The sequence below is a fragment of the Cavia porcellus genome, unplaced genomic scaffold (genome assembly GCF_034190915.1).
Source record: "Cavia porcellus strain 051 isolate PalLab524CR breed Dunkin Hartley unplaced genomic scaffold, mCavPor4.1 scaffold_15, whole genome shotgun sequence".
NCBI lineage: Eukaryota > Metazoa > Chordata > Mammalia > Rodentia > Caviidae > Cavia > Cavia porcellus.
This window is the reverse complement of record NW_026947498.1, coordinates 67,684,606-67,700,416: the sequence shown is the minus strand read 5'-3', so window position 1 is coordinate 67,700,416 and position 15,811 is coordinate 67,684,606. Positions and strand designations below refer to the sequence as shown.

Sequence of the window (15,811 nt, the reverse complement as noted above, 5' to 3'; positions counted from 1 at the left end):
AAATCCAAAATCCATAACGTTTTGAACACTAACGTGACACAAGTAGAAAATTCTGTAGCCTGAAACTGTTTCATACACAAAATTATTACAAATGTTATATAAAATTACTTTCAGGTTATGTGTATATAATCTATATGGAAGCTAAGTGACATAGACTTAGGTCTCAGCCTCAAGATAACTCATTATACATATATAAATATTCCTAAATCCAAACATTTAAAAACCTGAAATACTTTTGGTCTTTAGCATTTTAGATAAGGGATAGTCTGAAATTCCTCCAGTACCACAAATCTAATCATTTTACTTTTTTGCTTAAAAACTTCTAATGGCTCTCACATATCCATAAGATACAATCAAATTCTACATTATACATAAAAGATCCTTCACAATCTGATCCCAGCCTACTGTTCCAGTTTCTAGGACTGCTAAGCATTTTTCATCACACTGTGACTAAGATAAAGTTATTTGTTCCACAAACTCCTTGTTCTTTCAGCTTTAGTCTTGCACACGCTTTAACCAGGAGAAGCCTGCTCCTCGTCTCCCTGCTGAAATCCCACTTGTACTTTAAAGGCTCAGCTCAGTAACTCTTTCCTTTGCAAAGCCTTTTGCAGTCCATCAAGCAGAGTATTTGATTCCACTCTTGTGCTTGCATGGAATTTTGGTATTTACTAGCTTAAACCACTAGATGTTTTGTGTCTGCATACCACAATAAATTAGAACTAAAAGGTGAGGGACATGTTATTGTCCTTACTCAGAGTATAAAATCTGGCTCATCATCAGAATTTAATAAATATTTGTTTAGATCTCCATTGTTTTCAAATTATTTACTACGATAGTTCTTAAAATTACTAAGTGAATAAGCAGACTTTAAGATGACTTCATTCAAAATAGTTGAAATTTTGGATTTTGCTATTCTATACTTATTGATGACAACCAAGCATGACTTCATGAACTATGCAAATGTTTTCATTTAAATTTAGTGGAAATCCAGCAAAAAAGATCATTTTAGTCTTACCGTATAGAAATACTTACTTCTATATTTGGCAGGGTTATCGTCACCTGCTCACCTTGGCCGACCTCCAGCTGTCCTTCACAAGAAGTGTCAATAGAGGCAGGTTTGAAGTCATCTAAAAACAGACATAAATTTGATGTGAAATTACCTTCAGGCTACATGTATAAAGTATATATGGATGATAAATAAATTTCATATTTAGACTTGGGGTCCCATTGCCAAACATTATGCATATGAAAATATTCCAAAATTCCAAAACTTAAGAAATCTGAAACATTTCTGGTTCCAAGCATTTAGGAAAAAGGATATTCAACTCACACTCTGAAATTTTTCCGAAATTACAAATCTCATCATATTGTTTCTTTGCTTACAAACTTTTACTGGTTCTCTAAAATGAATTTTTATAAAATAGAATAAATGAATATAAAAATAAGCATATGTCAGAGTAGTAAACTTATTTCCAGAAGTTAGCAGTTAAAATGGTTTAGAAGAGTTTTCATATTAAAAATAAAATGCAAAGCCAGGCTTGGTGGTGCCTGCCTGTAATCCCAGAATTTGGCAGGCTGAGGCAAGAAGGTTGCTGTGAGTTTGAGGCAAGTCTGGACTACATAGTGAGTTCAAAACTAGCCTGAACTGCATAGCAAGACACTGTCTCAAACAAACAAACAAAATAAAATACAATACAGTTCATTATGGTTTTTTTTCTCTTTTTTCTTTTTGTCGTACCTGGCATTGAAACCAGGGCCCTTACACTTGGCTGTTGTGCTAGCCTTTTTAAATTTTAAACTTTGAGACAGGGTCTAAGTTACTTGTTGCTCAGCTGGACTTGAACTTGTGAGTGCTGGAGTCACAACTGTGTGCCACTATACATAGGTCCCAGTTTAATTTCATATGCTTAATTCTTTAAAAAAAAGAAATAGCTATGCTTTAAAACAATATTCCTCAAACCACATTTGAGTTCTGTTTAAAGTGAATTAGACTAAAAAGTTCTACTGCTAAAAGCTAAGTAATGCTGGTGTTGGCACAACTTGCTGAAAAATTAACATAGGCAGGACATTTTAAATTTTCAGTCTTTTTCTCCCATAATTTTATTTTTCATAAATTAGTTTTATTTTTTTTTTTATTTTAAAGAGGGTAAAACTAAACAGAACAAAGTAGATCAAAAGAAAACAATGTAAGTGACACAGATTTCAAAGCAAGATAACAGGAGATCTATCATGGCTACCATAATGTCATTTGTTTTCTTCCAAATAGTTGTCCATATCTTCATACACAATGAATTCATACAAAACAAAATAGTCTTAAACTGATCAGAACACAGTGATGAAGGCATTACAGGCCTTCAAAACCAGAAAATAGGGAAATCATAATGGCTGCATAATGTTCAAATTAGCCGTCCATACCTTCATGTATGTTGAAATTAAACAATACAAAACAGACTAAAATAACTCTGAACAAAGAATAACAGTATCGCTGGATTTCAAAGCATGACTCTATGGAATCAGCACTGGGTACCTTTGTGTCTCTTTTTCTTCAAAGCAGCTGTTCATTTCATCACATATAATTGATTCTCATATATTGTTTAGGGGAAGTTCTATGCACGTATGAGTCTCTAATGTATACCTATCCTTTCTGTATTAGAGAGAAAAACAAACCAAAACCAAACAAATTACTAGAAAAACATGAAACAAAAAAGATAAATAAATAACAATAGCAAAGAACCCAACACAATGATGATATAGGCCTCCAAAACAAGGTGGTTGGAGCATAACTAGGGTTGTTATTTTACATAATGTTTTTTAAGAGCTCCTCAGATTGCCAGACACTAACATGCAAAACTGTTCCAATCCCATGAATACTAGCTGTTTTGTTCCAAGAACTTATGAAATTTGTAAAACAATCATTTTAGCTATTCTGTGAGATTGTACAATTTTAGATATTTTTCCTTTTCCCTTCTTTCTTTTTCCTTTTTCTCCCTGACACAGTATTTTTTTTCTTTTGAGCAGATTTTTATCCTTTCACTGTATTTATTGAGGATTTTGTATCACATGTACTCTTGCCATTTCTTACACTAGGGAGACAATATGGTATTTACATATGTGAATTTGATTTATTTCACTTATGAATATGGTCTCAAGTTGCATCCATTTATTTATAAATATCTCAATGTCATCATTCTTTATGGCTGAGTAGTACTTCATTGTATAAAAATACCGCATTTCTCTAATGATCAATCATGCTGAACATTTTTTCATATATTTATTTGCCTTTTGTATTTCTTCATCTGAGAACTGTATATTCATCTCAGATGCCCATTTTGGGGTTGGGTCTTTGAATTTCGAGGTCTGATTTTTTTTTTTAATTCTTCATATGTTCCAGACAGAAGTCCTTTGTCTAAGGGATACTAAAATCACTAAGATTTTTACCCAATTTGTGGGTTTTCTTTTCGCTATGCTAAAGATTTCTTTCGACATGCAAAAACTGTTTAATAAGAGTGATCCCAATTATTGATTCTGTGAAGTATTTCACATGAGATTTGATTCTTGTTCATGAATTCTCTACCTACCCCTATATCTTAAAGATTTCTACCTACTTTGTCTTCCAACAGATTTAGTATTTCTTTTTTAATATTTAGACCTTTGATTCATTTAGACTTTAGTGCACTGTGATAGACATGAGTCTAGTTTAGTTTTCAGCATATGGAGAGCCAATTTTTCCAGCACTATGTATTAAAGAGACTATCTTTCTTCCAGTGAATGTGTTTGGCCTCTTTATCAAAGAGGGTGGCTGATTGTATTTGTAGTTGTAGTTGTATCTTCTAATCTATTCCATTGATGTTCAAGTCTGTTTTTATTCCAGTACCATGCTGATTTTATTTCAGTAGCTCTGTAGTGTAACTTCAAGTGAGGGATTGTGAGGCCTCCTGCCTTGCCCTTGCTGCTTAGAACTGCCTTTACTATTCTAGGTGTCTTCTGGTTCCAGATGAATTTTAGGATTCTCTAAATTGGTGAGATATATTAGTGGTATTCTGATTGGAATTACATTAAATCTATATGACAATTTTGGGAGAATAGCCATTTTTACAATATTTGTTTTTCCTATCCATGAACAAGAGATGACATTCCATTTTCTAAGGTCCTCTTTGATTTCTTTTTCAGGGCATTTTAATTTTCCCTGAATAGGTCTTTTACTTCTTTTGTTAGATTCCTAAGTATTTCAATTTTTTGGATGCTATTTTGAAGGGTGTGGCTTCTCATTTCTCTCTCAGTGATTTTGTCATTTGTGTAAAGGAATGATACTGATTTTTAAGTGTTGACTTTGTATCCAGCTACCTTACTGAATGTACTTATTATACCCAGGAGTCTTTCAATGGAGTTTTGGAGGTTTCTATGTAGAGTATCATGTCACCTGAAAATGATGATAATTTAGCTTCTTTTCCTATCTTTACCCCTTCTATTTCTCTCTTATCTAATTGCTCTGGCTAGTATTTCCAGCACTATATTGAATAGAAGTGGTGATAATGGACATCCTTGTCTTGTTCCTGATTTTAGGGTAAAGGCTTTTAGTTTTTGGCCATTTAAAATGATGCTGGCTGTTGGTTTGTTGTAAATGGCCTTTGTTGAGGTAAAGACCAACTATTCCAATTTTCTGTAAGAATCTTATCATGAATAAGTGTTGGACCTTATCAAAAGCTTTTTCTACATCTATAGAAACAATCATGTGATTCTTATTTTTGGTTCTATGGATATGATGGATTACATTTATTGATTTGCATATGTTGAACCATTCCTGCATTCCTGGGATGAATCCCACTTGGTCATAGTGTATAATCTTCTTGATGATTTGTTGAATTCTGTTTGCCAATATTTTACTGAGAATTTTTGAATCTATGTTCATTGGGAGATTGGCCTGTAGTTCTCTTTTTGCTTGGGTCTTTCTCAGGTTTTGGTATTACAGTAATGTTTGCTTCCAGGAATGAGTTAGGGAGAGTTGCTTCCCTCTCAATTTCACTGAAGAGTTTGAAGAGTGTTGGCATTAAGTCTTCTTTGAATTTCTTGTAGAATTCCACAGTGAATCCATCTGGACCTAGACTTTTTTTTTATTGGTAAGGATTTAGTTAGTTACATTTTCAATTTCGTTAATTGAAATTGGATTATTCAGCAGTTTTACATCTTCTTGACCTAGCTTTGATATTTCAAATGTTTCTAGGAATCTGTCCATTTCTTCTGTGTTAATAAGCCAATCACAAAAGGTGTCTACGAAACCTATGAAAGTAGAAGTTTTCAAAATAAGTATTGATGATCTCCTGTATTTCCACAGGATCTTTAGTGATTTCATCCTTTTCATTCCTTATTGCATGAATTTGAATTTTTTTCTTTCCTTTTTTAATAAGGTTGGCTAGAGGCTTATCAATTTTATTTATTCTTTCACAGAACCAACTCTGATTCATTGATTCTTTGTACTGTTTTCTTAGTCTCTACTGCATTGATTTTTGTTCTGATTTTTATAATTTCATCCCTTCTTTTGTCTTTGATCTTATTTTTCTGGATGTTTGAGGTATAGTATCAGGTTGTTTATTTGTGTTCATTCTGTTTTCCTGATGTGGGAATTCACAATAAATTTTTCTCTAAGGACTGCTTTCATTGCATCCCACAGGTTCTGTTAAGTTGTATTTGAATTTTGCATATGTTGTAGGTATTGTTTAATTTCTTTAATTTCCTCTGTGACCCACTGATTGCTCAGGAGTGTATTACTCAATTTACATGTGTTTGTGGAGGTTTTGTAGTTTCTTTTGTCATTAATTTCAAGTTTCATGGTGCTATGTTATGATAACATGCACAAGATAATTTCAATTCTTTTGCATTTACTTAAGCATGTTTTCTGGGCTAGAATATAGTCCACTTTAGAGAATGTCCCATGTGCTGCTGAGAATAATGTATATTCTGATCTCTGTAAATGTCCACTAAGTCCATTTGTTCACAAGAGTGATTCAGTTTTGTTATTTCTTTTGCTGATTTTCTGTCTAGTTGATCTGTCCTTTAGTGTCAATGGAAGGTTAAGGTCTCCTGATATAATTGTTATTGCTTATTTGATTTTTCATTTGTGTTAATATTTGTTTTGTATAGCGGGGTGCTCCCAAATTTGGAGCATAGATATTTAAAATTGTTATCTCTTCCTTTTGGAGTTTTCCCCCAGCTAGTATGTGGTGACCTTCTTTATCTCTTTTGATCATTCTTGGTTTGAAGTCTACATTGTCTGCAAACAGAATAACTACCCCTGCTTTTATAGGGGGCTCCTGTTGCATGAAGTATTGTTTTCCATCTTTGACATCCAGTCTATGAGCTTCCTTTTGGGTTACATGGGTTTCTTATATACAGCATATGGTTGGATGTTATTTCTTTATCCATTCTGCCTGTCTGTTCCTTTTAATTGGTGAATTGAGGCCATTTGTATTAATGGTTATACTTATATAATTATATAAAAATATAATTGATATATTTGCTTTATTTTTAACGTTATCTTTCTGCTGTTCTTTACCTTTCCAGTCTGTTTAATTGTTTGCCTTGCTTAGTGTTTTTTTCCTATATCTATCTAGAATGTCTTTCAGTATTCCTTGCAGGGTTGGTTTGCTGGTCATGAAGCTCTTCAGCTGTTCCTTGCTATGGAAGTATCTTATTTCTCCATCCATTTTGAAGGACTGTTTTTCAGGGTACATCAATCTGGGTTAGAAGTCATTTTCCTTTAGGATATGGAATACTTCTCTCCATGCTCTTCTCAGCTTCATTCTTTGTGTTGATAAGTCTGCTGTAATTCTGATTAAGTTTCCTTTATAGGTGATCTGTCTCTTCTAACAACTTTTTTTTTTTTTTTTGTCTTTTTCATTTTTACCGGTACCAGGGATCGAACTCACGACCACCTGCTTACAAGGCAGGTGCTTATGCCGCTGAGCTAAATCCCCAGCCCCTTCTAACAACTTTTAATAGTCTGTTTTTATGTTGGATTTCTGGGACATTGATTATTATATGTCTGGGTGTAGTTTTACTTTGATTATGGCTATTTGGAGTTCTATATGCTTCACTGATCTGTATGTCAGTTTCCATTCTCATGTTTGGGAAATTTTCAGCTATTACTTCTGTAAATAACCTCTTGATATCATTTGTCACCTTCTTTTTCATTCATACCTATCAGTCTTACGTTGTTCTTCTTTGCATCATCTTGCAGCTGTTGAATTGCTTTTTCCTGATTCTTGTTATTTTTAAAAGATCTTTCCTTTCCCATTCACTAGCTGCAATCTTGTCTTTGAGGTCTGAAAGTCTTCACTTTCATTGAGGTTGTTTTGCCAATTTTCAATGGAATTTTTGATTTCCTATATATCTCTTTGAATCTGCTTCATGCATTCTGTTTGTTTATTCAAAGTTTCCATCTTTTTGCATTGTCCCTCTAATTTTTTAACTATGTCCTCTTTAAATGTGTTCAGCATTTCTTTCATTGCATTTATCATTTCTTCTTTTACCTGGGAAATTAATTATAGCTTCTCAGAGTTGTTTCTTTACTTCAGTTGAAATCATTTCAGGTATTTCAGAGGTATGGCTTATATTTTCTTTTTTTCTTTCTTTCTTTTTTTTTTTTTAGGAAAGGTTAGGTTTATTTCTTACAGGTTGGAGGTTTCAGTCCACACTCAGCTAGCTGCAAGGCAGCATAGCATGGTGGCCCATCCTTCATGGTCTGGCTGCAAAGAGCAAGTCCCCAACAGACAAGAGAGAGACAAACTTTCTTCCAGGCCAATGCATGATACCCTAGCTCCACCCCTTTGTGGGTGAAACATCCATACCACCAATCTGAGCACTAGACAATACGCCAATCACAAATGGCATCTATGATTACAAGCGGTTTGGAGCAGAACACAAACTACAACAATCAATAAACTATCTCTGACTTTTTTCTTTTTTGTGTGTCAAAAATGATAACAATGCCTTTTCTCAGAGTTCTTGCCAAGAGATCATCAATGGATAGATTGATATTTGATTGGTATATTTTCTTCTACGTTCATATCTCCTAAGCTTGCTTGGGATGAGATGGAGGTTGGAGATTGCATTTTGCTCTTTGCTTTGTCATTTTCCTATATTTCTGGGCTCTGAGGGATGTTCCAAGGCTTCCCCATATACTGGAAATCATCTCATTCACTTTCAGCTCAGGAGGAGGAATGCAGGTAGCTCCCCTCAGTCAGAGGGTCACTGGGTGTGGCCCATTTAGGTCTGCAGGGACTTCTGGTGTGGCCTCCAGTAATTTGGGAGGCTGGGCGGGGACTTCCTGGCTAGGAGCAATGTCCCAAAGCTTACCTGACATAAGAGACTGAATGCAGGCAGCTGTCCACACTTAGGAGTCACTGGGCATGACCCAGGTAGGACCCTGGGGACCTATGGTATGCTCTCCTGTGATTTCAGAGGTTGGGTGGGATCTTACTGGCTTGGAGCTATGTCACAAAGCTTCCCTGTTTCCTGGAAATCACCTCTTGCAGGACACTGAATGCAGGCAGCTATCTAACACCCGGGGCTGCTGGATGTGGCCCAGTTAGACCTGCAGGACTTCTGGTGTGGCCTCTGATGATTTGGGAGGCAGGCCACAAGTTAATTTTAATGGGGTACTTTAGATATATACATATAATGATCACATTCATCACAGGGAATTTGTACCTGTACATAATATATCTTGATTCTTATTTCTTTCCCCAATTCCTTCCCCTCCCTTTAACTCTTCTTTCCCTCCTTATTTACAAAAGTTTTGTTTCCATGTTTTCTTTTGTTTTTCTTTTCCTTTCTTTTTCCTCCCCCCTCCCTTTTCCCATAATTTTCTTAAACAATCTTCAGCACCTACTACCATTATCTGCCATTTGAGCAGAATAAATACATGAGGACACAAACTGTTCTTAAATTTCTCCAAAATATTCATAGAGACTCGATGAAAAGTTATCTTTTTAACAGTTTGAATTTTTTTATGGATAATTATACCACTGAAGGATGTACAAGCCACTGTGTTCTCTTGCAGTGACCCACCTTCACACTGTAGTGTATACTACTTTTCCTACTTTTATTTGGCCCAAATTTACTCTGCAAGCATGTTTTTTTCCTTGATTTTAACAAATCTTTGATATCATTAAAGAGTTGTATAAGTTTAACCAAATCTGAATTTTCCACTTAATAAGAATTTAAAAGAAATTTTAATTCTGAATTAAATTATATCTCAAATAAGGCTATTAAAATCTATCATCTAAAAAGAATTTAGGGTGCCAAGATGTCATAACTCTATACAAATTTAAATACTTCTAAGATATGGATGCTATTTTAAAAATTCATATCAAGGAGAATCAGCCATGCCGGGACTGGGAGGATCTAACACGAAGCCAACTAGCCAGCCTTTCTGGTAAGCTGCTCAGGTTCCAGGGAGAGACAAGGCAGCGCCTCCCCAGAATCAGTCGTGCTGTGACTGGGAGGACCCAATAAGAAGCCACCTAGCGAGCCTTTCTGATAAGCCACTCAAGCTGTGTGGGTTCCAGAAAGAGAAAAGTCTGATAGTACCTCCCATAAGCCTGCCTGTGCAGGGCTGAGACTCGAAACACCCCACCCCCACCCCCATAAGCAACAGGTGGGTTCAGAGGACAGACTGAGTTGATAGAAACTAAGATACATCAAGCAACTAAATGCTTGTATTGTTTGGTTGATTTTGCAGCAATCTAAGCATCTCTTGGGAGGATGACAGTATGCAATATAGCAAAATGGGGGATTTCTTTCTAGCTTGTTTGTGAAGTCAAATATTGTTCTCACTGTTTTGCTTTGTTCTGATTAATTATTTTGCTTTATTCAGCATTCTATTTTGATTGGTTTTATTGTGTTTTGGTTTTAGTTTGATTTTGCTATACCTGATGGAATGGATAACTATTGTAAAGATAACAAGATATACTATGGTAGCTATTGTTATTTTCCTAATATCCTGCTTTCACGTTCTGTACCAATTTTGCTTCTTTGTTTTGATCAGCTTTGTTCTGTTGGATTTTACTATCTTTAAAATAAAATAAAATAAACACATCAATATATATATATATATAGTAAATGAGTGACTGATGATTCTGAAGCATAATCCCTCAGTTTATATTTAAGTTAGCACCTTATTAACTTAAAGGGGAAAAGGAAGATAGATGAAGAGGATGATGAAAAGGGGGAGATGGAAGGAACAGAAGAAGAGGAGGAAGAGGAACGTAGGTGGATGAGGAAGAAGAAAAGGGAACATTACCTGCCTCTCTGAAGCCCCTCCAAATAACTACATTTGCCTCAAAGATTTATCTTTTATATGAACAGCCTAAAAGGCAAAAGTCTAAATTCAAATTTATTAGTACATTTAGAGAAATATTGTAAGCAGATGTTCTCAAAGGAGAACCTTCCAATACTTAACAAATCATCACTGTCAATAAACAAAGGCTGGCCCTTGCTTCACACTGACAATTATTATGGCTGGCATTAATGGAACACTTCCTACATGTCAGGCATTATGCTAGTATCTCATGTTTAATTCTTATAATAACTCTATGAGGGGAAAATTTGTTCCTTCTTTAAAAACATAAATGGAAATGCATCAAATTATTCTTAATAACATAGTGCATTCTTCATGTTGCTTTAATTCAAAAGTGAATATATATGGTTCATGTTGATTATCATCTTGATTATCAACTTGATGGATTTAGAGGTGTCCACCACATTACTGAAGCACAATTTTACGAGTGTGTGTGTGTGTGTGTGTGGTAGTGGTAGTGGTGGTGGTAGTGTTTCCAGAGATGACTGGCATGTAAGACAGCAGACTGAGAGGGAAGATACACCCTGACTGTGGGTGGCACCATCGAAAAGACTTACAGCCTGAATGGAATGAAAAGGGGAAGAAAAAGCAAGTCAGTTTGCCTTAGAAAGTTCCAGTTCTGCTCTAGGGCCTATCTTTTGCTAGTGTTGTGGCTTGTGGATATCATACTCCAGCTTCTTTGGCCTTTAACACAGACTCCCATGAGCAACTCTCCAGGAAGTTTCAGGCCTTCAGTCTTGGACTGGCACTGTGTCCTTGATCTCTCTTGCTCTGAGGTTTCCAGTTTTTTGGCTGAGCAGCTAAAATCTCTGGCATTCCTCTATGCAAATGGCCATTGTGGACTATCCCACTTCTGAACCTGTAAGACTATCTAATAAATCCCCTTGTACTGTGCTATAAACTATACATTATTTACATAGAATAAACGTATAATTATATATATTTGCTACTGATTCTGTTACCTTACAAAATCCTACCCAATACAATATATAATAGTCATCTCTTAAAATGTCAGTGTTGACTCCTAGATTTTAAGAAAAAATCTAAAAACACAAGCAAACTGAAAAATATGACTTTTGACTTACGATGTATCTCTAAAAAGGACAACTGAAGAACTAGAGGATAAAGAGTAGACTGAAAATAAAGTGGGGAGGATGTTAGCAGTGGAAACTGAAAAGGATGAAAGACATAATTAAGGTGTTAAATTTTAGATAGTTGAACAAGGATTTGGACTTCAGTAAATGTTAATCTCATCTAAAGAAAAGACAGTGATATTGAAGAAAAATTAGTATTTAAGCTTCACAGAGATAATGAAAATGTAGGAGGCAGGAAAAAAGTCAGAAAAATGTAAGAAAACAATAATTGTGAAAAACAATAATAACTATTATTTTCATGTGAACCAATGCGAAAAATTTTTCCTAATCACGTTTATCTCGTAGCCTCACAACAATCCTATATAGTGGTGAATATCTCTACTTACAGACAAGTGAGAGTAGAAAGATCATGCAATTAATATTTGCTAAAGATAGAATAAGGAAGCACAAAACCATTTAGAATAAAAAGGTGAAGTTATGCTAAGCCATATTAATGTCAATGGAGAGGTAAGGAAACTTCAAATCTCAGCTAGCAAATGTATGCGAACCAAAGGCATTTCATAAGGATGCATACAGTGGGTACCCAGTGGGCACATGAAAAGACTTTCCACTTTTAATTCTCCTTCAAAGTCTGTGCATCAATCTAATTATTCCTCAACCTCCTTTATTACTCACATGTAATCACTATATTATCTTTCATAACCTTCAGGGTATCTCCTTCCAATCTTGCTGAAGACAAATTAGCTTTCAAACTGAAGGCTAAAGTATCAGAATATCTACACCCTGTGTAGATATTTTATGTGCTTTTTTCTGTGCTTTTACGTTCTTAGAATTTGAGTCATATTTCAACGCTCTTCGTTCCCAAAAGCATTTCTGAGCGCAACCTTTTCTCTATTGTCCAGAACCTCAATTTCTTTTTCCCTCCCGTTGCATTTACTACACTATGCATGAAAAACTAATGGAAGTGGCATAGTATTACTTCTTTGTGAACATGTCCTGTTGTAGGTTTTTTTTAAGCACAGTGCCTATACTTTATCCCAGAAGTACTGCTTGTATACTGTCTTTAACACAATAAATATATAAAAGATCTTTGTAATTGACTTGGGTTGATATCGCTTACTCTTTTCTAAACCACGTAGAAACTTTCAGTGTATATAAGGTGCTAAATTATGTGTAAAATACTTGTTTTCTTATTATATCCTGTGAATCAGATTCATTGCTGCTTCAAGACTCTTACGTCCTTTAGACACTGTTCTATTTCTTTTGCTCTTTTCTTAGTAGACTTCTATTCTCAAAGAAGACACTCATTGCGTATTATCTAGGCATTTGATATGATAATTATGCAAAATACTAGAATTCTATATGATAACTATGCATCCTAGACTAACATCATGAGCTTCTGACCCTCAATATTTTTGACAGGGACAAAAGGGCAATACTGAGATATATGACTGTCATTTAACTCAGCTAAATGATACTTTAAAGGAGAGGCCAGTCACATAACACAGGTGGTGACACAGATCTGTGGGAACCATAATTATCTACCTTCTTAGGAGGCAATCTTAGCTCTGCTCCATCAGCTGCTGCTCAGAAGAGATACAGACTCAGTATTGCCAAGTTTCCTTCTGACTTTTAGAAAAGCTGGAAATCTAGATTTTTATATAAAATACCCTGGTTTTATATGTACTTGGAATTCAAAATTACACAACTGTGTGGGCCAAACAAAACATCTGTAAAGTCAAATTCATCTTGTATACTGTTAATTAACTATTTAGGATTTACAAAATAACTTCCTTTTTTATTATATATTATCACTCTTTATCTTCACAACAAATATTTATGTTGAATTTTACCAATGGAGAACTCCTTTAAAGTAATGAGGTCAATAAGTAATCAAGTCAAGAGTCTAAACCATATACTCTACCCATCATATTATTTAACCTCTTTGCTTTAAATCTATAGTTCTTAACTTTCATATGGAGCAGTTTTAGAAAATAAGGGATAGGTATAAGTTCCTGTGAGAACCTAATGAAAATTATAGAGTTACAGATCATTTCCACACAAAACTGCACATTTGAACATGCATATAAAATACTGTATAATTTCAAAAGATCTGCAAGCCCATGCAGTCTATGTAGATATTTATAATACATAATTATACTTATGTATTATACTTATTATACTTATGTAAAAATACTTATAATACTTATAATACAATACTTTAATTGCAAGACAGAAATATACTCAAAAGTTCTATGTCTTTACTTACTAAAAGCCCAAATTTATTATTAATAACTCTACCAAAACTATTCTGAATCAATTTATATCTCTATTCTACTGCTAGGATTAATACACTTGGGGCTAGGGATTTAGCTCAGCGGCATAAGCGCCTGCCTTGCAAGCAGGCAGTCGTGAGTTCGATCCCCGGTATGGATAAAAAGGAAAAAGACAAAAAAAAAAAAAAAAAAAAGGATTAATACACTTTACTTTTTATTATCTGTTTTTTCAAATAATGCTACCAATTTGCCTTTAAGCAAGTTTTAATTATACAAAGTTTGAATTTCAGAAAGTTACACTTCTAGAATTAAAGAATTTGCTGAATAATCTCATATTCATGCTTTCCATATGCTCTAAATATTATTTTCTAAGTTGTCTAGTTTATTTTTTATTGCTCCTTGGGAAACCTACCACTAATTTTACCATTTTTAAATTCTCCCTGAATTTATTTATTCTCTTCTGAGTTTATTCTCTTCTGAATAATATTTCTATTATAATTCAGTGTTATAATGTACTTGTTATATTGCATGAAGAATAAATAGTATTTTCTACTTTATATTTAACCCTTTTCTGGTAATTTTTTTTTTTTTTTTTTGTCTTTTTCTTTTTGTATTGGTACCAGGGATCGAACTCACGACTGCCTGCTTGCAAGGCAGGTGCTTATGCTACAGAGCTAAATCCCCAGCCCTTCTGGTAATGTTTAATATCTTTTTGATTATTTCAACTGAGCATTAAAACATGGCACAGTTTTAGTTATTTTCCTCACTGCTGAGACCCAATACCCAACACCCACATCTTAAAGGAGAAGTTTATTTTTGTCTCATAGTTTCAGTCTGTGTTTCAGCCTTCAAGGCAGAAGCCACACGGTTTAAGGTCCAGGTGGAGGAAAGCCTTTGTAAATAGAGAGGGGAAGAGGCATTGAAGAGAAGATAGAGGAATGGGAGAAAAAAAGAAGATATATCATCTACAGGTACAAATTCCCTGTGATGAATGAGATCACTATGTACACCTAAAATGTAGCAATAAACTTAATTCAATAAAAAATAAAATAAAGGCCCCTTCCTGGAATATAAGCAGCTGTGGGTTGACATTCTTGATGTAAAGCATAAAAATCACTATTTCACAAAAGAATTCATAAATAGAATGTTTATTTTGTACAATTTGAACTAATTCAAATAACTTCCAAACTCACTTTCTAACATGCCATACTTTTTTTCAAGATATCAGACTTGTTAGAGAACATTGACTATAAATATAATTTTAATCTTATTTTCCATTATAATTTCTGATATTTTCTCATAATAAAGCTTTACTACTTTTTAGAGAGTGGGTGCACTTAAAGAACTACAAAAAGTTTCTGTATTCACTGCTCATCACTTTGTGGTAGCCAAAATTAGTGTCATAAAAAACTTATGTTTACTGTTTTATTAACCGTAATTCAGATATAAATTGCAAAGTTCATACTAGGTTAAAGCCTAATTCTAGTGATTCATGCTATTCCAGCTCTTCCTCCTAGTGAATCATGTGTTGCTAAGCATTTAGTTTACCATTATCCTGTGCTCTCCCTTCCACAGGCCAGACTATCTTTGACAAGTCTTATTTCTAAGTTTAAGTAAATTACATTCACTGGTATTCCTCATACATATGACCACAACTCTGCAAAAATAACTGTGACTACTACTTATGTTATACCATGTGCCAAATACAATACTAGATTTTTTATATGACTTAGTCATACCAAAATTCAGATATTATTATTACCATTTTACACATAAGAAACCTGGGCCTGAGACTTTAGCATGTTCCCAAACTCATATATATGGAGGCAGAGAGAGAGAAAGAGAGAGAGAGAGAGATCACAATCAGGTGTGCTTGAAGCTTTAGCACTTTAGATAGGCAAAACTACTCCAGTACACAAAGACAGAATACAATTTCTCTCAAATTACACTGGCCCAAATACTTGGTATAAGACTTACCTACTCTGTGTAAAGGTCAGAGTGTTTATTTTAAGGTTTACATCCCTTACTCCACGTTCTTAAGAGTGAGGACCACCATGGAAATGATCACATTGGAAATATACTTA

General features: G+C 34.4%; 1 protein-coding gene across 4 annotated transcripts in view; it reads right to left on the bottom strand.

The window, feature by feature from the left end:
- Positions 1-15,811, bottom strand: part of Eaf2 (ELL associated factor 2) — a 40,870-nt gene that overhangs the window by 22,872 nt on the left and 2,187 nt on the right. For all 4 annotated transcript variants that reach the window (XM_003469235.4, XM_013151695.3, XM_063225071.1 and 1 more), the window contains exon 2: positions 1,033-1,127. In XM_003469235.4, coding sequence (XP_003469283.1) covers positions 1,033-1,127 — 95 coding nt within the window. The remainder of the gene's footprint in view (positions 1-1,032; positions 1,128-15,811) is intronic.